The 21,848-nt window shown below is 41.1% G+C and overlaps 4 protein-coding genes across 4 annotated transcripts; 3 read left to right on the top strand and 1 right to left on the bottom strand.

The window, feature by feature from the left end:
• Nucleotides 1-3,470: 3,470 nt before the first annotated feature.
• N7457_004724 (uncharacterized protein) lies at nucleotides 3,471-5,507 on the top strand (the record flags this gene model as incomplete). Its single annotated transcript, XM_057175769.1, has 7 exons — nucleotides 3,471-3,885; nucleotides 3,950-4,167; nucleotides 4,217-4,390; nucleotides 4,446-4,552; nucleotides 4,608-5,044; nucleotides 5,107-5,235; nucleotides 5,293-5,507. 7 exons carry the CDS (start codon nucleotides 3,471-3,473, stop codon nucleotides 5,505-5,507), a joined length of 1,695 nt encoding a protein of 564 aa, XP_057032816.1.
• Nucleotides 5,508-6,275: 768 nt separating this feature from the next.
• Nucleotides 6,276-7,535, top strand: N7457_004723 (TauD/TfdA dioxygenase family protein; the record flags this gene model as incomplete). Its single annotated transcript, XM_057175768.1, has 4 exons — nucleotides 6,276-6,504; nucleotides 6,557-6,889; nucleotides 6,949-7,323; nucleotides 7,381-7,535. 4 exons carry the CDS (start codon nucleotides 6,276-6,278, stop codon nucleotides 7,533-7,535), a joined length of 1,092 nt encoding a protein of 363 aa, XP_057032815.1.
• An 8,985-nt stretch (nucleotides 7,536-16,520) lies between these two features.
• N7457_004722 (Major facilitator superfamily domain general substrate transporter) lies at nucleotides 16,521-17,882 on the bottom strand (the record flags this gene model as incomplete). Its single annotated transcript, XM_057175767.1, has 1 exon — nucleotides 16,521-17,882. The coding sequence occupies one exon, from the start codon at nucleotides 17,880-17,882 to the stop codon at nucleotides 16,521-16,523; it is 1,362 nt and encodes a 453-aa protein (XP_057032814.1).
• Nucleotides 17,883-18,692: 810 nt separating this feature from the next.
• Nucleotides 18,693-20,300, top strand: N7457_004721 (Major facilitator superfamily domain general substrate transporter; the record flags this gene model as incomplete). The annotated part of the gene is made up of 1 exon (XM_057175766.1): nucleotides 18,693-20,300. One exon carries the CDS (start codon nucleotides 18,693-18,695, stop codon nucleotides 20,298-20,300), a length of 1,608 nt encoding a protein of 535 aa, XP_057032813.1.
• Between the last annotated feature and the right edge of the window lie 1,548 nt (nucleotides 20,301-21,848).

Below are 21,848 nucleotides of genomic sequence, written 5' to 3'. Positions count from 1 at the left end.
TCGAGTTGAGTAACTGACGTGCCAAAAAGCTCAACTTGCTCAAACGCCGATACCGAGTAGATTCACCGATGATGTCAACGGGCAAACCCTGGCATCTCAAGGTGAAATTCCAGGTTCCGACATGCTTTACCCGTGAATTATTTGAATCGCTTACAGCCACATTGCTTCGCCCATGCTAATTCAGGAATCGAGCGGGGGAGGTTGGAGATCGGCATCCAGGGCCGTGACCTGGGCATCGAGTGGGGCGCGAACAATGTGATTAGATTGCTTCTTTCATAGGCTTGGTAAATAATAATGGTGAGTTTACTCCGTAGAGATTTCGTCGACGTGAAACGCTCTGGAGAAGAAACGAGGACCCATCACGGCTGGATGATACCGCGAGATCCGGAAATCTATACACGTGGACATCACTCGGATTGGCCCGGGCCTCCTCGGTATGGAGTCCAGAGCACTCCGCACTAAGCACTTGGAACTGGCGCCCGTTTTTCTTGGCTGTGAGCATACCTAATCTCCATTGTGTGCTTCTTACGGAGCCCGGCCGTTATTATGGCCATTTTAAGTACGGAGTAGAACCCAAGTGATGTGGTAGGACGAGTTCTTGTATTCAAAATCTATAGTAACGTTTATTTCCCCAAATCAATCTAGCAGATCCTGAGAGGACGAAATTAGATAGGGATCCTCCTTAATGACACTTGCTTCCAAGGCTTACCTACAAGTTGATTGAAGGGCCTTGGTCAAATCGGCATAAACGGTCGCCAATCTGGGAGAGCTGGTTACAAAGCGAGGTTTTATCCACGCCATGTAGCCCATCCCAACGATCAAGTAATGTCTCTCCTTCGATAAGCTCTATATAAATCAACACGTATCTGTCTTTGCCGACATGTTTAATTCGCCACTCAAATATACCGGGCACTAGGATCTCGTCACCAAATGCCGGTTCTGCGCTTCTGCGATTGTCATACTCCGTACTAAGACCCTATTCGACGCAGACTTTAGGATCCTCGAATATCACGGACTTCGGCCAAAATTCGGAGTGGATCTCCCCCGCCAATGCCATCACTGCTATTGGCGTGGGGAGCTTTTTGCTGGGCTCTTTGAAGAAGGAAGAGTCGAGAAAATCCATTTCGCGTCAAGGGTACGGAGTAGGTCGGCTAAAATTACGCGCAGTTTTGATATGATGGGCTCTGGGATTTAGAAAGTTTTGTTTACTACGTAGTGGCCTCGGCATGGCTTTGGTATCCTATCTCAGAATGCTGCCAAGGTGCCCAGGTGCCCGGGTGTAGCTCGGGTCATGATACGGGGGATGGTGACCCTAATTTTCAGGCAGTACTTGGTGCTTCGGGCTCTGGGCCTTCTAGACTAGGTACATGTAGACAGTTGGAGATTCCGTATCTCTTCCCAATACAATTTTTCTCATTTCTCTGCTTGGTCCTAGTAATTCTTCCCCAACGCACTGGAGGGCTATCCTCTAGGCCTAGAGGGATCCAGCTTTGTGCCCAAGTCAGCACTAGGCCAAATTGTCGAGTGGCTACTCTTGCGTGCATCACAAATGTGATGCGAAAGATCTGAGCGGTATCAGGCGAAATGAATATCGCGGGGTGCAGTGACCAAAGGAAGTGCATTTAATACTCCCGAGGGTATCAGGGAAGAGAGAGAAGAAGAAAAAGAAGGAGAAACTTCTTATTCTTCTATCTCTGAGAAAGCTGGGGGCTTTGCCGCTTTATGGCCTCCAGGCTAGCAAACACCTATCACAGGGCGCAGTCTGCACAAAGAGAGTCCTGGACAAACAGGCACTGAGAGGTATCTCAACAAGTACCATAGCCTCTCCCTGCATCGACGACAATCGAATGGAGCGAAACCCTCATTCAATTTCTCTTCACGGCAGGTATGTCGTTCTCGGTCCATAATATACCAGGCAGCCTCTTTGCTGAGACGGTCACATGGCGGTCTCTTTGCTTCTCCCTGTTCTCCCATTCGAAGCTTCCTTCTTCCTGGATAACATCATCAGGAGCATGCGTTCTCTCTGATCTGCCTTTTCCAGTGGAGATCCTCATCACTCCCATGGGATCACGGAGACCAAATATCGGTTCAGCCCATCTCAACGTCGAATTCTATCCCGCATGAATTTGATGAGGGCCATCGCACCACAAAGATGCATTTGCAGCAAAAGTTCAGTTTGACTCTGACGATACCACTGTTGATATTTTTAAATTCGGAGAGACATCAGCCTTATCGAATGATAACTCACTATTCATCGCCGACAAACCACTTAACCATCCAACCTCTCCAGCCAGGCTCTCCGCAGGCGTGTCTTCGGATGACTGAGCCAATTTTGGAGGCGGAGGACTCGCTCTACTAGTTTCGTCTGCAGCAGGATATTTGTAAGCATGGTCTTGAGCAGCTTAGTTTTGTCAACCGGACCCTATTTGATAATGATTTAGCAGGCGAAATGGATGATCGTACTTTTCTGTACTTCTATTGATTCAGAAGTCCGACATTAGTCTCAAGTTCTCCAACCCCAGAGCTACGGAAACTTGGTATCCTGAAACACCTGTTTCTCTGAAAGATAGAGCCGAGTGGATCGGTGAGCATAACATTTTGAAAGGACCGAGAGATTGGAAATCAATTCTACTGATGGTTCAAGTAGCAGTCGAACACATGGTCCTGCCTTTGCAGTCAGAGCAGTGGAAGTCAGCTCTGTTCACTGATGAGGGGATATTTCGACACCGCTACATTAAGCGCTAGCGTAACACGATCTGCGCAGATGCTGTTGGATAATAGTGAGCCTAGTCACTGTATGCATTGCGTGCTCCAGAAACAATCGGTGTATTTGCTTGCCGAGGGATAGCACTTTCTGTTGAACTTTGTGATCGACAGGATTGGCTCACAGAGAACAAGATGCTGTGTTGGGACTGATTTTCCAATTAACAGGAGAATGCTGAGTTTCAGCGCATTCATATGGAAGAGTTTATCGGTCTTCCATGACAGTCGTCCTGAGTTACTCGCCGATATGCAGACTCTGTGATTCGGAATGGATGGACAAGACTAAAAGTACCAACTCCCAGTATAGGAAAACTATCTACATGCGCTTCCCTCGGCAAAAGAATCTGCTTGAAAACCCCGAGGGGTTGAGTCGCTTTGAAGTTGATTACTGGCGATTTTGGTAAGACGGGGATTTGCGTGGAATGATGCGATACTCACCCCCCAAGATGCCATTGAAACTAACCAGCGACCGTTGTCGGCCTCTTGGCCCCTCACAACACTTCCTATGCGAATTGTTCATTACTTGGCTTGATGATGCGAGTTATTGCCAAGGGTTCTGTTATCTGTACAATTGTTGTGAAGGGAAATATTCCGATGACATTGTCAGTGCTGCGTCTATAAAGAGGCCAAACCCCAGAGAACCCAAATTGAATGTGAATTACAATAGCGTTTTTATTTATTGCTGAGGTCTCTTATGATACACCAAGATGACCACTGTGTACATCCCAAAGAAAGGCCCGAAAGAATCGCTGTCGATTCTAGACGGCTCGGACTCTTCCAGTCTTGATATCCCAGAGTTGGCCAAACCAGCAGATGAACCTCGATTTTGGTTCCAACGAGGCAAGTCCTACGATCCTGATGCAATTGCGACCCAACCCTCGGTATTTGACAATGCCGAAACTGCAAAAGAATATTACCCTCAAGATAACTGGGAGAATATTCACCGGTTCGACCCCTCGGCTCGGTGGACATGGGCCGAGGAAAATAAATTGATACGTAAGATTGATTGGCGTATCATGGTCTTCGCTTGCATCATGTTCATGGCTCTGGAACTGGATCGATCGAACCTGGCGCAGGCCCTAACTGACAATCTGCTCCCCGAGTTGAACTTGACCACAAACGGTAAATATGCAGTCAGAATATCTTTTTTAAGGGCCTATACTAACTGTTTATATCCTGTGCTTAGACTACAATCTTGGAAACACAGTCTTCAAGCTCTCATTTCTCTGTGCCGAACTGCCCTCCCAGCTTGTCAGTAAATGGGTTGGACCTGATCGGTGGATTCCAACACAATTGGTCCTGTGGTCTGCGGTGGCCATGTCACAATATGCGCTCAATGGAAAAACAACCTTCCTTGTGTGTCGAGCTCTTCTTGGAATTTTACAGGGTGGATTCATTCCAGATGTGAGTCGTCTGCCTTTCTCTTTCCGGACTATTAATAACACGCTTTCAGATGATATTGTATCTTTCCTACTTCTACAAACACCATGAACTATCTTTGCGACTCGGATTCTTTTGGACAGCGTACTATTTGGCAGACATTCTAGCTGGATTCCTGGCCTTTGGGCTCCTGCATTTGCGTGGTGTTCAAGGTCAATCGGGATGGCGCTGGCTCTTCCTACTAGAGGTGGGTAGACCTTCAATATGAGCCAGGATTGTTTATATACTGACACCGAACGCAGGGCCTTCTTACCCTTTTGATAGGTCTTTCTGCATTCATTTTTATGCCTCCTGGACCATGTGAAACTGCAAACTGGTCTCGGGGGAAAGCAGGCTGGTTCACTCCACGGTAAATCATCCTTCTCTTCACTCGACCATGTAAGTGGTGCTGATATTGTTTGCAGCGAGGAAGTCATTATGGTCAATCGAGTAATTCGAGATGATCCCAGCAAAGGATCCATGCACAACCGAGAACCCATTACACCCAAGCTCCTTTGGAAGAGTCTGAAGGACTATGACCTGTGGCCCCTGTATATCATCGGGCTCACTTTTCAAACACCGATGTCAACGCCCAGTGAATATCTTACTCTTACTCTGAGAGGCCTTGGGTTCGACACATTTGTGACGAATCTCTTGATTATCCCCAGCAAGGCGCTGTCAATCGTCACTCTGCTTACTCTCACATACATCTCAGAGATTACTGGCCAATTGACTTTGACGGCTGTAGTTGGCCAGATATGGGCAATGCCCTTTTTGCTTTACATATACATTGTTGACATCAGTTCTGCAAATAAATGGGGTGTTTGGGTGGTGATTACATTGCTCTTGTCATATCCGAGCGGTAGGCCCTCATTTCTCTACTTCATACTCGCACATCCAGTATCATTGCTCACAAGTTCCCAGCACACGCGATTCAAGTCGGTTGGAACTCTCGCAATTCCAACACTGTCCGATCTCGCACAGTATCTGCCGCCATGTATAACATGTGTGTCCAATCCTCGGGAATCATAGCTTCCAATATCTACCGGGCAGGTGAGTAATTTGTCACTCTCCTCTTCCAGATTAATTTGATATGCTGATACAACTAAGACGATGCTCCCCGGTATCGGAGAGGAAACAGTGTCCTGGTAGGACTCGTGGTTTCAAATATCGCCATCTATGCGTTGACTAAGGTATACTATGTCTGGCGCAATCAAAGCCGTGATAAAAAATGGAACGTCATGACCGACGCCGAGAAGAGGAATTACTTGGCGACCACTAAAGACGAGGGTAGTAAACGATTGGATTTCCGATTTGCGCATTGAATACGTATGAAAGTCGTGGTGGTTATGATTTTACATGTGAAGAGATGGACATATTTGTGTTTTGTGCATAGGAATATACTTCGATAGTAAAGCAATGGTCTATTTATGAATTCTTTATACGTTTAAGCAAATAAAAAGTAGATTCTAGCTCGGCTCGAGCTCTGTCCAAGCTCCAAACCTTGAAAAGAACGAAAGTACCTTTGTTTTGGTGACATGAGTTGCCCCTTCCATGGCGTGCTTGCATTCTATGTGCATAACGGGCGATGTGCAACCGAATTACAAATCAGAATAGGCCGCCAATACAATGAGTCTCAAACAATATCATTGAACTATTGCAACATATCGCAGTCGACTCTTTTAGTGCATATATTAATTGAGTTCTATCATTGGTAGATGAATGTCTTGCGCAACCTCCGCTGCATATGATCCCATCACGGTGATACTTCCGGGTGGCTGAGCGTGAGGCAATAGCCGGGGAAATGACGAATGTGCACTATGACAGAACATAGTGACAGATATCTCTCGAAAGGATCAACTTCCAAGTCATCTCTCCACTCGAAATGTCCGAGATTGATGGTCCAGATTTGCGGGGTTGCGCTAATCCTGGGATTTGATGGGGAGACGCAATAACAAACAACTATCACGAACGGATATACGGCACCGGAAAGAACATCATGAAGTATAAGAAGGCAGTCTGTGTCGCATCTTTTGGCTTCAATATCAACGGAAAAAGGCCTCATTCCACCTACCTCATTACCAACCCTTACTATGGCATCTGCAGTCGTCGAAACCGCCACTCCGGTGGTTCCCATTGTCGAGGAAAAGATTACCCTGACGGGTCTCGCACGCGAACCCATTAAGTCTACAGGAGCCCTTGACTCTTTCGAGTCCTTCGATGTTACTCCAATCATTGGACGGGAATTCCCCAACGCCAACTTGAAGGACTTCCTGCGTGCTCCCAACTCTGATGAGTTGCTTCGGGAACTTGCTTTGACCAGTAAGTTTGATTGACCATCTCAAGGAGCGACCTCAACTGACGAATATCTCAGTCTCCCAACGCGGAGTCGTCTTCTTCCGTAAGCAGGATGGCCTTGATGATGACCTACAAAAGGAGCTTGTCCAGCGTCTTGGAGAGCTCTCTGGCAAGCCAAGCACATCTGGATTGCACATCCACCCAATAGCCAACTCAAGCCGGGAGCACAGCGTCAAGGATGATGAGATTAGCGTGATCAGCTCGGCACAGCGGAAAGCCCTGTACAAAGACAGAAACCTGTCGCGCCAGCAGAGTGCACGTCAAGAGTGGCACAGTGATATTACTTTCGAGCCTATTCCCAGTGATTACACTCTTCTTCGTCTCACTGAGCTTCCCAAGACCGGTGGTGGTAAGAGCCCTATCTATCAACCTCCTGAAATGACTCCAGGAATACTGACTATCTTCTAGACACTATGTGGGCCTCCGGCTACGAAGTCTACGATCGCCTTTCCAAGCCATACCAACAATTCCTAGAGGGCTTGACTGCCACCTACGCGCAGCCTCGATTCAATGCAGTCGCCAAGAACAACGATTTCAAGATTCACCCTGGTCCTCGAGGTGCGCCTGAGAACGTGGGAGAGGAGCTCAGCGCTATCCACCCCGTTATCCGCACCAACCCTGTCACCGGGTGGAAGAGTGTCTTTGCTGTTGGCACCCATGTGCAGAGTGTGAATGGCCTTTCTGAGCAGGAGAGCCGGCATCTCCTTGACTGGTTTGTGACCCTCATTGTCGAGAACCACGACCTCCAGGTGCGCTACCGCTGGCAAAATCCCAACGATCTTGGTAAGCTTTCCACCCTTGTTCTGTGATAATGTAATAATCATATCTGACTGTTATTAGCTATCTGGGATAACCGATCCGTCTATCACGCAGCAACTTGGGATTATGAGGGTCTCGGTCCGCGCACTGGTCACCGTGCGGTTGGTCTTGGAGAGCGCCCGTACCTGGATCCTAACAGCATCTCAAGAAGGGATGCGTTGGAAAAGAGCGAATAGATGCATGTTACTATCAATACCTGCTTTGAATATCAGTTTTCTTGCGATACAATATGATTGGACTTTATTTTACGTTGCGCCAGCTAGCTTGAGTACGTGGTTCACGAGTCACGACTTCTGAACCATCAAGTCGTAAGGACAGACAAACTCGTCTATTTGAGTAACACGTAGCTACTTTCATTAGAAACAAATCGTATAGTGAGAATAAGAGAATAAAGTAACAATCTTGGAGGTAAATAGAAGCTACTTGAACCTCATGTTTCCACCCCGGAAAGCTCCGAGTCATCCATGGAACCCGCCGAGGCACGGTCCCGGGGATGGTGGACTTACTCCGAGATGACTAATCAGTGCCAAGTTGGAACCTTACCCCTTGAATGCACGAACCTCTGTTTCCTAATCTGGCAATTTGATATTTCCTAGTCTAGAAGATATTGTCCTAGCAAGATAATCAAGACAGCTAATCTTCTCTGGAGGTAGTATAACAGCCCAACTATCAGAATAAATGATGCTACAATTCGGTGGTTTGATAGTCGTTGGTAAACTTCACATCAGGTGAGTTTCACACCAACGCGTCGAAAAGTTGCCGAAATATATATTATCCCCTATAAGCTTTGACGGCTAATGCGCGACAGATATCTCTCTCTCTTCCGCAACATACTGCCAATATCGCTCCGCAGACATCTTCCTCCACGATTTCCCCCAGATAATAACAGCAAGGAAAGTATATGTACAAAAGAAAGAGATTAAAGAGACCGAGATAAAGCAGTTTCGCAAACCCACCGACTCAATCCACGGCGTGATTGCATAGCTAAAGCCAAAGCCTATCGTGTTTCGAATGATATTGATAGAAACAAATGATTCCCCAGCCATTTCCTTGAAACAATCAACAGCATAAGCCAGCGATATCGCACTTGCACAGACAACCCCAAAAGTGGTGATGCCGATGCCAAGGATCAGGACCATGCAATGTACTTCCCAGTGGGTAGGTGGGCTCAGCTACGACGCAAAAGCTGACCTCACCTACGACCCACCCAAAAAGTGGAGCAAAAAAAATTAGATTACAATCACATGACATATAGCATATAATATTATGTATGAAGTAATTAATTTCTAAGCCATACCGGACCTTCTTTCTTCCCCACCCTTCCTCTCCACATCACCAACCAATTACCACCCAGGTAACACCCTTTACGCATCAGGATTTAATGATTAATCTAATTACTTATCTAGCGCAATTATATTATCACTAAAGAAATTCAAACCTTACCTCGATTATTAGGAGCTAAGTGTAACTGACCTAAAGCTTATGCCTAACCTTAAGGAGAGAGTGAGTTATCTAATGTATTATTAATACTTTAAATCGCTAATAATATATATTAAAGGAGGGTATATTCTTACTATATTACGGCGAAACGTTCTATAGGGTCACTAACTATCCTAACGAAGTGAGTCTTTATATTCCTATTCTTTACTTTAGTAAAGTTATTAATAATGAATTAGACACGGTTCTTAAACTTCACTAATCTAAAGTTCTATATTTAAAATAAGTATCCCGAAGTCTATAAGAGGCTTATATAGAAAACCGAAGATAGTAAGAAGCCTAGCGGAAGACCTCTTACTAAGATAACTAAGCTATTAAAAGGTAAGTTTAATTTAGAATTAATAAATTAATAATTACTAAAGTTAATATTAGCATTCTACTAATCTATTATAGATATAGTTAACGCCCGAATTACTATATAAGAGTAATAGAAACTTAACCTACCCCTTAAGACTATTAAGGGTATTATATCTATAAGTTTAATTTATTATAAAGGACTTAATATTTAACTAATCTATCTAGGTGAATATAACCCGTATAAGAGAGGTACTTCTAGAGAGGTTCCCTAAAAAGAAGTTCCCTTATATCGCTTATAAGCTAGATAACGCTTCTAAGGGTCTATCCTTCCTATAATCACTCTATTTAATATATTACTAATTTATTAATAGAGTGCGGAATATTCGCCCGATATAATAAGTACGATTATCTATAGGAGTTTAACCTACCGCCCCTTAAAGATAAGCTAGAGGTAGAAGAGTTAGATAATGACTTTACTATAGTTAATAGGTAGCTATAGAGTGATTAGTAATAGGTTATTAACCTATTACTTATATAGACTTTCGTTATAATCTTTCATTTAATTATAATACGTATAGAGGTCCTACCACTACCTACTATTTTAGAGCTAGGGTATATAAGGTAACCTAGTAATATCCTTAATATATTATAAATAAATATATCTTTACTAATTATAGTAAATAATAGGAGTAAGGTTAATAGGGTTAATATATTATAAATATATTTAATTTTTCTAAGTAAAATAGAATAATAAGTGTAAGGTAGATAGGGTTAATATATTACGAATATATTTAATTTTTCTAAGTAAAATAGAATAATAAGTATAAGGTAGATAGGGTTAATATATTACGAATATATTAAGTATTTATACCTTTAGTATACGTATCCTACCTTCTTTGACTCGATATAATAAAGAAGGTAGTATAAGATAAAAATACGTCTTTATCCTAATGATTTAGTGGATAAAAGAAATAGATTACGCTTTCTTTTAGTACCTTTTACTAAATATACCTCTTTATAATATAGTTCTTTATAATTTAGTCCTTTATCGAGTTATATAAAGTTAAATAACTACCCTCTCGATACTAAAGTATAAAGGGTATCTTATATCTAGTCTAATCTCTAGTTTTATTAATAAATATTATTATATTAATATCTTACTATACCTTCTATTAAGAATTCCGATACCTAGAAAGCCTATATAGCTATAAACCTCGCCGATTTATAACTCCCTAATATCTTCTAAAATATTAGTTTATACTATAATAATATATTTATTATTTATTAACCCTATATAGGTACTCACTTAGGACCTCCTTTACTACAATAAAGTATACTACTATACCCTAAGCTATCCTATAATAGTATATTTTCTTCCTTACTTCCTTTAAATACTTATTATATTACTCGAATAATATATTACTAACGTATTTATAGACTAAGTTCTCGAATTTTACGAACCTTAAAGCCTACTATCGGGCTAAGTATTCGGAGATCTATAGTAATCTTACGTTTAATATCCTTAGACGCCTATCTAATAAGGCTATATAAGAATCTATTAGTATATATAAGATATTAAAAGGGTATTATTAAGTAGTTTATTATATTTAATAGTCTTAACCTATAGAGTGGTTCGAAGGGATTATAGCTACCTATAAAGCCCGGTATACTACGCGGCTAAAACTAGACCTCCCCCTTAAAACCCTTCGAGGGGTTACTATAGTAAGTTTAAATAGATTTATTATCTATTATTAAGTGATTAAATAGGCTTATTAATATCTAGATAAACCTTACTACTATAATAGCTTCTATCTATAAGTACTATCCCTATATCCGGTACCTATACGAGAGTTATAAGCGTAACGGTATACGATAAGGTACGCTATTAAATAATATAACTCTATCTAAATTAATTAATAAGTTATTAATAGTATATAGTAAACTCTCTCGCCGAACCTAATATAATCTATTTAATTACTTTACCGACTAAGAGGAGGAGGAAGAGGAGGAGGAAGAGGAAGAGGAAGATAAAGAGGACTATAAGGTTATATTAGATACCGCACTTAATTAGGTTTCTAACTAAAGGAGTATATAGATAGATAAGTACGTTAATAGAGAAGTATATATAGATTTTACATTAATTAAAATAGCTAATATATTCCTAATATATTATATTAAATTCTTTTATATATAATATACTATAGGATTAATTATTTACTAATATATTATTTCTAAGATCTATAAAGGTATAGGGAAATTTCTTATATTAAAATCCTTAATTATTATATAGGTCCTAGAATAGGGCGAAGTATTTATACTTTGCCTTCCGTAAATCCGAGTAATAAACTCGATAGTAGTTAGCTTTATTCTACTTAATATATTATTAATATAGGATAATATATTATAGATATATTAAGGGACGAGATCCTACCTTTTTTAGGTATACGAGCGCCTTTATAGGCTATATAAGGAATTAAATATCCTAGTAATCGTATAGCTTTCCTTATCTTATTAACTAATACCTAGGGAAAGGTAAGTAATTAAAATATTAATAATAGATTATCTTAAACTTACTGTAGTACTATTTTTACCTAAAGGTAATATTAGTAAATCGAGAGAGGTATCTTACGTTAGCGATAGTATAGTTAGTTCGTACGTTAGCGATAGTATAGCTAGTATCTTACTACCTATATTACCTAGTAACTAGATAAGGGGGGTAGTAAAGACCTTACTTTCCTCTTCCTTAGGAATACCTATAGATATAGGTATAGTAGGCTTACTACGAGACGGGGGATTAATCTAATTATTAGAGTTATAGATAATCGTATCGTAGAAGACTAGTTTAAATAAATAAAGTATTAGTATTATATATTTAATAAATTAATAAAGTATTATATACTTACCTATAGACTAAGCTCGTTAAGGATTAGTGTACCTCCTAAAGGTATAGCGACTATAGATATTAGGATACCTCCTCCGATAATAACTAAGAAGATTAGTCGACGAGCTAAATTATCTCTATTAATATATTAATAGAAATTTATAATATATTAAAATAGTTAGAACTTACTATATATAAGTATCTAGTAGCACGATAATATCGCTTACTAACCTCGAGAGAAAATTTATTCTCCGACTATTTCCCGTTAGTATAAGCGCTAATTCCTAAGCGAAGCTACTAGTTAATTTAGTACGGCGCTAGTAGCGTACTAAAATAGACTAGTTATCTCGGCTAAGTACTAGCGGCTTAGCGGTATAGCACTAATCTATTAATAGAAGGAGAAAAGCTTATATTTAGAATAAGGGGAGGAAGTCGAAGTTCCTCGCGCGGTATTTCGAGGTATCGGTTAAAGTTAACCTACGGGTATAATATATAAGTAAGATATATATAATATATTTATAATATATTATATATATATCGTAGCGGATTAAGTTATAATTAATAATTAACTCACTTATATATTTATTAAGATAAGCTATCGTATCGTCGAGAGTGCGCGATTATAGGTAATAGTAATAAAAAAATAATTAAAGATAATAAAAAATGAATTAACCTAAGCGGTATTTTATACTTTATTATCGGGTGCGGATATATATTTCTACGTATACTTTTAAATTAGGAATATTATAGACTATCCCTAAGGAATAATATTATATTAAGTTATTATAAATATATTAAATCCCTTAATATACTCCGTCCTAGATATTTTATTCTTAGTCTTAAGAAGCTAGGGCTTTCCTTCTTTCTAGTAATTCTAACTCTTCTCGCTCTACCTCCTACTCCTTAAGCTTCGTATTAGCTTCTATAACACGTATAGCGATCCGCCTTTCTTTATAGGCGAGTTACCTCTTATCGTCTACTTAGGTATAGGAGTTATATACTACTACCCTCTATAGATTAGGTAGACTACTATATATTAGTAATTCATTTATAATTACTTAATATACGATTTTAACTTACGAGGAAGGAAGAGCTAGTAATAATAACCTTAGCTAACTCGAGCGAGTACGAGATAATAGGGTTCTATCGAGTATTAATATTAGTAATAAATTAATAACTTTATAATATATTAAGCCTAATAACTTCGTAATATATAAAGCCTAATAACTTCGTAATATATTAAGCCTAATAACTTCGTAATATATTAACTTACCCTTATCGACTACTAACACTTCTACCTCTACCTATAGTCCTTCCCCTCCCTCTCGATTAGGGCTAGGTTACCCTCCCTAATAAGTTACCCTCCTAAAGAAGAGCCTTACTATCCTCTATCTTAAAACCTTAATTTAGAGAGTCGCTAATAGTAAGACTCTATTTATATACCTCTAGATATAATATTAATATATTATTTATATATTTTTAATACCTTATACTTACTATTTCGTCTAATATTTACTAGCTCGTGTACTATTAGATTTATTAAATAGTATATAGATCGGATTTATAGCTCGTTACGTATTCTATACTAAGTTATATCTCTCTAATCTAGGACGCTTAAGCTAAACGGTAGTTAGTATATAAGTGATTAGTATATAGGTCTTAATAACTTACCGTTATATTATATCGACTAACGTATACCGTATTCCCTATCTATAGGACTTCTAATAGGTTTACTTAGCCGCGTTAGTTAAGTTACGGACTTCTTAGAAAATTAGCGGGTCTATTATCGAGTAACCTCTATATAACCTAGTAGCGATAATAGAGTGCCTTTTATATCGAGCTTACCCTATAAAGGTAGTATCTACTACTATATATAACTTAGTAATAATTTTATAAATTATTATTTAATACTTACTTATTACCTTAGTAAGGATTATATCCTATTCCTCCTTAGAGAAGTAGTCGGTAATACTCCTTATCTTCTTTATAATCTTAGGTATATCCCTATAATACCGAGGAGTGAGAAGCTCGCTAAGTATACGATAAAAGTGTACCTAGTAGAATACTAGGATATAAACTACTATATCCTACTAGGTTCTTTAAGAGTATAGATAGATCTAATAATTAAGCGTCTATAGATAACGTCTAAACCCTATTAATATATTAGTAATTTATTAATATTATATTTAGTAAATATTAGATCACTTACCTAATATCTATTTAGGATCTATATCCACTACTAAAGCCTATAGGCTATAGCTATATAAGTAGTAAAAATAGAAGGGCTACCCTATAATAGTAGCTACTAGGTTAAATATACGTTAAAAAAGTAACGCGTACCTAAGTATTATATCTTAATCGGTAAAAACTCGTAGAAGCGTAATAACTAACTCTATTAATAACTTAAATATTTATTTATAATATATTAAATACCTTTATTATACCCCGGATACTACTTCGTAAATACCACTTTATTTATAGATCTCCGGATACGTTTAAAGGATATATCGACCTTAAAAAAGTCTAATATAGCGAGATACTCGATCTATATATTATATCTATATATTACTATAATACCGCTCTTATCTACCTATAACGCGCGTACGTATTTCTATAGAAAATTATATTAGTATAATTAGTATTAAGTTATTAATAAAATATTATTTCCTACCCGGAGTTCGATATTAGAACTATACTTATAATATAGGCTAGCGAAGTCCTATCCCTTTCGATAGGTAAGCGCTTACTACTTTTATAGTAAAGCTAATATAATATTAGTATTAATAAAGCTAGCGTATATATTAGCGAGTGTTTTCGCTTAGTTCTTCCGAAGGAACTCTTATACTAAGGGATTTATCTTAAATCGTACTAGTTAAAATATTAGTAATATATCTTTAATAAATTAGTTTATAACCTATATATCCTAAGGTCCCCTCTCCTAACTCGGGTTATTATATTAACTAGTTCGTTAATATAATAAACTAGAGCTTTAGTAGGAGGTAGAGGTAGATAAGAGTGCTCTCTATAGGAGACTAATAGTACGAAGTGATATAGCTCGGGCTCTATAGGTATATAAACGAAGTATTCTACGCTATATTTAGAGCTAGGTTAGAGCATCCTACGGCCTTAAGGATATTATCGATCTATAATAAATATATTAGAAAATGATTAAAGAGGAAATTAATATATTTAAAATATATTAACTTAATACTTACTATAATCTATATATCTAGTTATTACTTACTCTACTATTATATAGTATTTATCTTCGATTAGTAAGCGGCCCCTATTTCTATATAACTCTTCGAGTATTATAAGATCTAGGCGGCCTAGCTTTAGGCGTAGGTTTAAAAGCTAATATTCGCTTCTATTAAGATATATTCGATTACTATATATAAAATATAGAGTTAGAGGATAACTAAGGAGCTTAATAACTTAGTAATATATTATAAAGTTATTATATCGCGAATTAACTTACTAACTCTCGCTATTTCCTTATAAGCTTATACGAAGTTAAGTAGTTCTTATACCCTCTTTTTGCCTTAGGGCGTACTATTTTATTATTAAATAGTAACTACTACGCTCGGAAATAACTAGGATAGGTTAGTATACTAAATTTATTATAAAGTAGCTTATAAGTTATTAGTTACCCGACTATATTCCGTTAGCGGTCCGATAGTAACGTTTACCGTATAATTAGATCTTACCTTATAGTTATCTAACTAATAAGGGCTAGATCTCGGTAGTAATAATAGATACTATAATATAGCGGATTAATATATTAGTAAATCTTTATCCTAGAGTAAAGGGATCGGGTTTTAACTATAAAATAGTTAAGATAGGTATTCTAGACCACTATCTTATTCCCTCTTAGGTAGTAACTATACTTAAACTAGTTTAATAAGGTATTAGTAAGTTATTAATTATACTCGATAATAGATTAACTTTACTAAGTGTATTCGAGTAGATATCCGATCTAATAGTATCCCCCTAGTGTTAACGATATATACGTAACCACTATTATAAAAGCGAGGGTAGTTAGGGAGTATAACTATATACTTAAATATAATCGCCTAGACTAGGTTATATCTATTAGTCGAGAGAGGAGTTAGGAGTCGGGTAGGCTAGAATAATATTAATAACTTATTAATATATTTAGAATTTATTAATACATTCTAAATATATTAGCTTATATCAATTCCGTCGTTATCCGCCTATATAGTTTTAGGACTCGTAGGCCTATAGTTAGATCTATCGTATAGGTCGGAAAGCCCGTCAATTTTAGGTTCGGAGAGAGGAGCTATAGGTGGGAGGATTTCAGAGAGTAGAGTATCACTCTCTGCGACCTATGCGTACTCATTAACGTTAGGCATTGTTGGCGAAGTGGGTGAGAAAAAGGAGAAATAATGAATAAATAATGAGTTATTACGGAATATTATTTTCTTCGTCACATCAATACTGCTTACAAATGTTTTCTGAGTAGACCTCAACTACGGATCCACCGGAAGTGGATCAAAAGTGGATCATGGATGAGGTCAGCTTTTACGTCGTAGCTGAGCCCACCTGCGACCTGATGTACTTCCTGGCTAGCCCCAACACCCCACATTAGCAGACCTCCAGCAGCGATAGGCGCGGATACATATAAGCCCCACAGTCTGTGTTCCGGCTCTCGGACACCCCCATTGCGCCTTGCAAGCATAATTGCGAGTGAATCGGAGAATTTACCCGCCCAAATGGACGCAGCACCACCGAAGATGAAAGGTGACAGATAAGCGACGCCGACCATCCTAGGAGGGAAATCGTAGGGGCTTGATCCGAGGATGCTTGAAATTGTCGCATTGATGACGCTGTACAGGGCCAGGTTGGAGCCGTATAAGAGGCCGGACCAAAGAATGTTAGGGAAATAGAACGGAATTTTCAAGGATTGCCAGCTTTTCAAGGCCATTTGTGTGGGTGTTGGGCGACCAGGTAGTTTTGTGATCAATGCCAGAGTTCGTCTGCGTGGTTTCACCTCGGCCGGTTCAGTCTCTCCTAGCCTCGCAGGGGAATCGGTCTCGAGTTGGGCTATATCCCTCTCATCATCGGCTGGGACGATCTCATATTGAACAGTGTCATTCTCGGTTGTGCTGCGAAAGTACATGGTCTCTTCCAAGAAAAAGAATATAACCAGCGAGCAGAGGACCAAGAATATGGTCGCAAGGTACATGACCCATTCCCAGCTCAAGCCGTCTGTGATGAATCCTGCTAAGAAAGGAGCAATAAAGTTCGAGCCAAAAAGGACGAACGTATAGAGGGCCATATAGTTTCCTCGTTCATGAGCGAAGAAGATGTCTTGGACGGACAATTCCGGGAGAGACTCCACAGAAGAGCAAAATAACCCCAGAAGGATCCGATGCGCATACCACTGGCTGGCGCCATGAGCCAGCGGCACCCATAGAACCGGCCCTATGGAAAATACAATGGTGAGAATGTAGACAAGCCTCCGACCGTAAGTCATGGCGATAGGCTGCCATAAAAGATTTGACCATCCCTGCATCAATTGCATCAATCCAGTGCCCAGATTGAGATGTGCGATGCTGACTTGTTGCGATTGAGAAATTTGGGTCAAGATGGAGAAATGTGCAGCTGTACATATCCCAATGGCAAAGGTATATAGGCATACCATGCCGATATTGAGATTCTTCCAGCCCTGAGACCGATTGAGAGGATCGTTTGGATCTGTACTGGGCTGGGGTTGCAGAACTATTCCTCCTTGTTGACTGGATGCATTGCTATCATGAGCTATGTCCACGAGGAGAATAGTTCCAGGAACATCATTATGCGCATGCCGCTGTGATAGATGCTCCATTGCCATGTCCAAAGACCATCCAAGAATTATGCGATTAGCGCAGGCAATGGTAGCGAGTGTGGGAAAGTCAAGCCGAACAAAGCCTCGGTATTGGTACGTATGGTATCATTCAAACACCGGGAGACGTGAAGAAGGATGGAACCTATACGGCAGGAATTGGAAACCCATAGGCAGATAAAGGGGTGACACAAACCACTAAATTACCCAAATAGGAAAGCGAGTTAACAACACAGTCTGGGGGTAAGACAGCCAGGGAGATAGGCGCACCCACACACCCACAAGCCACCAAGTCTTATCGCATGCTTTCTCAAGGATCAACACACACCACCCAATGGAGTTGAGGGGCATCGCCCGTTGAGATACGAGGAAGCCCCAGATCTCGACACGCGCTACTATAATGCCGACGCGACCCGACCATCATCAGACCCACACGACTAGATCTCACGGTCAAGCCTGTGTGATTGATGATTCCATAACACAAGTCGCCCTGCAACTGAGGTTTAATCTCAAATGAGTTTGTTTCTCTGATTTATAGGGATGCCCGCTTTATGGAGAGACTCTATTCTGTACTCGACCGTTATCCCTGTCCGATGGAGCGCCATTTGGAATGCGGGGTTAGCGCGTCTTGGCACGGGGGCATATACAACAGAACTCCCAAAAGATGCTGGATTAGGCAGGGGGGTTTCGGCTCTAAGACAAATGCGCTAAAGGAGACAGGCAATCTCGGATCAGGATGGGGATTATATACAGGGGGACTATCTCCTCACATCAGACTTTGACTTTTTTTTCAACGGTTTGAGCTAAGGCAACATGGCCCATTCTGAAGTTGAACATCCGACAGAGATCTCACTAGATCTTAAGAATAACGTTGGTCGTGACTTGATCGAGAGCTCGGAAAGGGCCACTCGCCGAGAACATGACCTAACTGTACGACAAGCCATTTCCAAGCACAAGAGTGCCATCTTTTGGGCGGCCTACTTCATTGTGCCGGGCTTCGTCATTGGATATGAGCCTACCATCTTAGGAACCTTAGTCGGTATCCCTCAATTTCGGAAAGACTTTGGTTATGAACACCCGCCTGGATCAGGCGAATATGTCCTGGCTCCTTCGTGGACATCCGCATTCCCCTACGCACCTATCATCGGCTTTTTGGTGGCTCCTCTCTGGGCAGGATGGTGCAACGATCGTTTTGGACCTAAGATAACTCTGATATGCTGCACTACGCTCTCTCTCTGCACTCTCCTAATGGAAGTTCTTGGTTCGACTGCCGGTGTGATCTTCGCCGGAGACCTTCTTACTGGCCTCCTCACGGGTGGCTTTCCTGTTCTTGGACCCGCGTATATTTCAGAAATCTTACCTGTTCGACTTCGAGGTATTGGACTGGCAGCCAACAACTTTGCTCAGGTTGCTGGTTCGTTTATTGCAATTGGTGTCTTGCGCGGGACGGAAACACGGGCGGACAAATGGGCTTACAAAGTTCCTTTTATCACTGAATACTTTTTCCCAGTTATTTTTCTCTTAGGAGCATTTTTCGCTCCTGAGACACCTTGGTTCTTGGTCAAGAAGAGGCGATATGAAGAGGCCACCAGGTCACTGGAGCGTACTGGATACAGCGAAGACATCGATGATACGCTGGCCCACATGAAAGAGACCATTCTGCTCGCAGAGGAGACTACATCCAGTACCACTTACCTTGATTGCTTCAAAGGCACAAACTTCCGACGTACGATGATTTGTTCGCTTTGTTATAGTGGTCAATTCCTCTGTGGAATCAATGTTGTCTCTTCATACTGCACTTATTTCTTCCAGCTGGCTGGAGTGTCAACCAACCAAGCCTTTGACCTCTCGCTTGGTCTGTTTGCGCTCGGTATTGTCGGAAACGTGATTTCATGGCCCTTGCTATCAGTATGGGGCCGGAGGATGGGCTACATCTCAACCTGTTGTGCAACCACCCTCCTCATGTTCGTTATTGGATTCTTGGATCTCGCTCCATCTTCTAACAGTCCCGCATTGTACGCCAAGTCATCCATGTTGCTCATCTTTTACTTCATTTATAACTTTGGACTGGGTCCCCTGGTCTACGCTTTGATTGCTGAGATCCCAACTACAGCCATCCGTGGTAAAACCATGGGTCTTGCATGTGCTTTTGCACATATCTTTTCCCTCGTCATTACCGCCGGACTCCCGTATGCCATGAGCCCCCTTGAGGCAAATTGGGGAGGCAAGATTGGGTTCCTCTTTGGAGGGCTCAGCATCCTGGTGATTGTCTGGGCGATTATGTGCCTACCGGAGACCAAGGGCCGGACATTCGAGGAGCTTGATATTCTGTTTGAGCGGAAAATACAGGCCTGGAAGTTCGAGAGCACTGATGTGACAAACCATGATCGTGCGGCCATGCTTCATGGTGAGCAGCCATGATTCCAGCTAGGATATCGCCGAGCAACTTCGTCACAGTAGGTGATTCGTACAGCACCGATGGATTTCGGATCAAACTTCACGTTTGCGTATTCAGTTTGTTTTTTCTAGAGAGTATCTCGCGATATCACATGATTATATGGAAATATGTGGTATCTTGAAGCTTTTGTCGTTGGCCAATGGCTCATGTCATCATCTTGTGGTCTAGCCTTCCTGCAGAAATAAATCCCATACAGTCAAGAATTTCTCATGAAGCTTACTGATAGTATGCACTTCCCTGGGTCCTCGTGAAGAGGGGCAACGCTGAGGCTTACCTAGAGGCGCAGCACCACATTTGCGCTTGTCCCGGTGGAATTCACGACACTCCGATGACCCATCAATTCTAGGTACTCAGCAAACATTTTTCATTTGCCGTGATATCCCTCTCATCACGATGACGGAAGTTATTGGTGTGGTTCCGAGCGCCACCACGTTAGCAGGTCTGCAATGTGCTAGGATCAGCTTACAGACTTTTGGGGAAAGGAACACAATATTTGGAAAAGCGACCTTATTCAGAGAGAGATTGGCCTAGGAGATGGGAAGAGTCGACTGATAGGATTCTCTTACGGGTCGTGTGCTGATGACTGGTCTGTGTGCATATCCCCAAAATGAGAAAACTTCTTCGGAGATTTCTGGAGTCTACAGCAGCGAGCCAAAGAGAAGATGGCTGGTGGATGGCCTAGCGGATACATTAAACCAAGACACTGCGAGTGTAGGAGACCAGGCAAGCACAACGCAGTGGCCATGCACCAGGTCTGCCAGCGCCACCTCAGCTCAATGCACACACAAAACAACAAATTTTGACAACGAGGAAGATGGTGAGGATACGGGTATCCGCCCGCAAGACTCCGAGGAGTAGCGCCACGATCCGAATCTCTTTGTGTACCAGGTGTAGGTCCCGCGGAGCTGACGATCCTGGTGATATAGGGACTCGGCGATACGGGGAAGCCTGTAAAATGGAGGAAGCAGATGATGGAGAGGGAGAGAAAGGGGAGTTGCACTGTAGAGAGAGGGAGAAAAGGGCCTACTCCGCGCCCGCGGGGATGCGGGATCTGGACCCTTCTTGGGTCGACCTTCTTTCCATTTTTCTTTTGTCCTGTTTGCACTGCCGATTGGAAGCCTTATCTTTCAGGTGGACGGTCCTCGAAGGCGCATGGAAGCTTCATGTACGCTGCGAGGACCCATCTACAGGGTGGATTTGTATACTGGACATGCACCACCATTAGTTGTTTTCAAAGCTGGCTTTGGAATGCTATCGCGCATAGCGGCATGTATGTAAAATGAGCTACATCCGAGCTACATCGGGCATATGAACTGATCATCATCATCATGGCCTAGCGAATAAATGATCGCTACAAAATTTTGAATGAAATGTCTAAAATAAGCATTCGAAAGTATAAATCATTCATCTCAGTCCAAACTCACATTCCTGCTACCTTGCATCCCAGGAATCTGTTCGAGGGTCTGTGTGGGCACTGCGGATCGGCTCGTCCCGTCCCAGTGCCTCTCTTG

The sequence above is a fragment of the Penicillium paradoxum genome (assembly GCF_028828445.1).
Source record: "Penicillium paradoxum strain IBT 22861 chromosome Unknown utg000004l_segment0_segment0, whole genome shotgun sequence".
In the NCBI taxonomy this organism is placed as follows: Eukaryota; Fungi; Ascomycota; class Eurotiomycetes; order Eurotiales; family Aspergillaceae; genus Penicillium; species Penicillium paradoxum.
The sequence above is the reverse complement of the archived record's forward strand: the minus strand, read 5'-3'. Positions and strand labels throughout refer to the sequence as shown.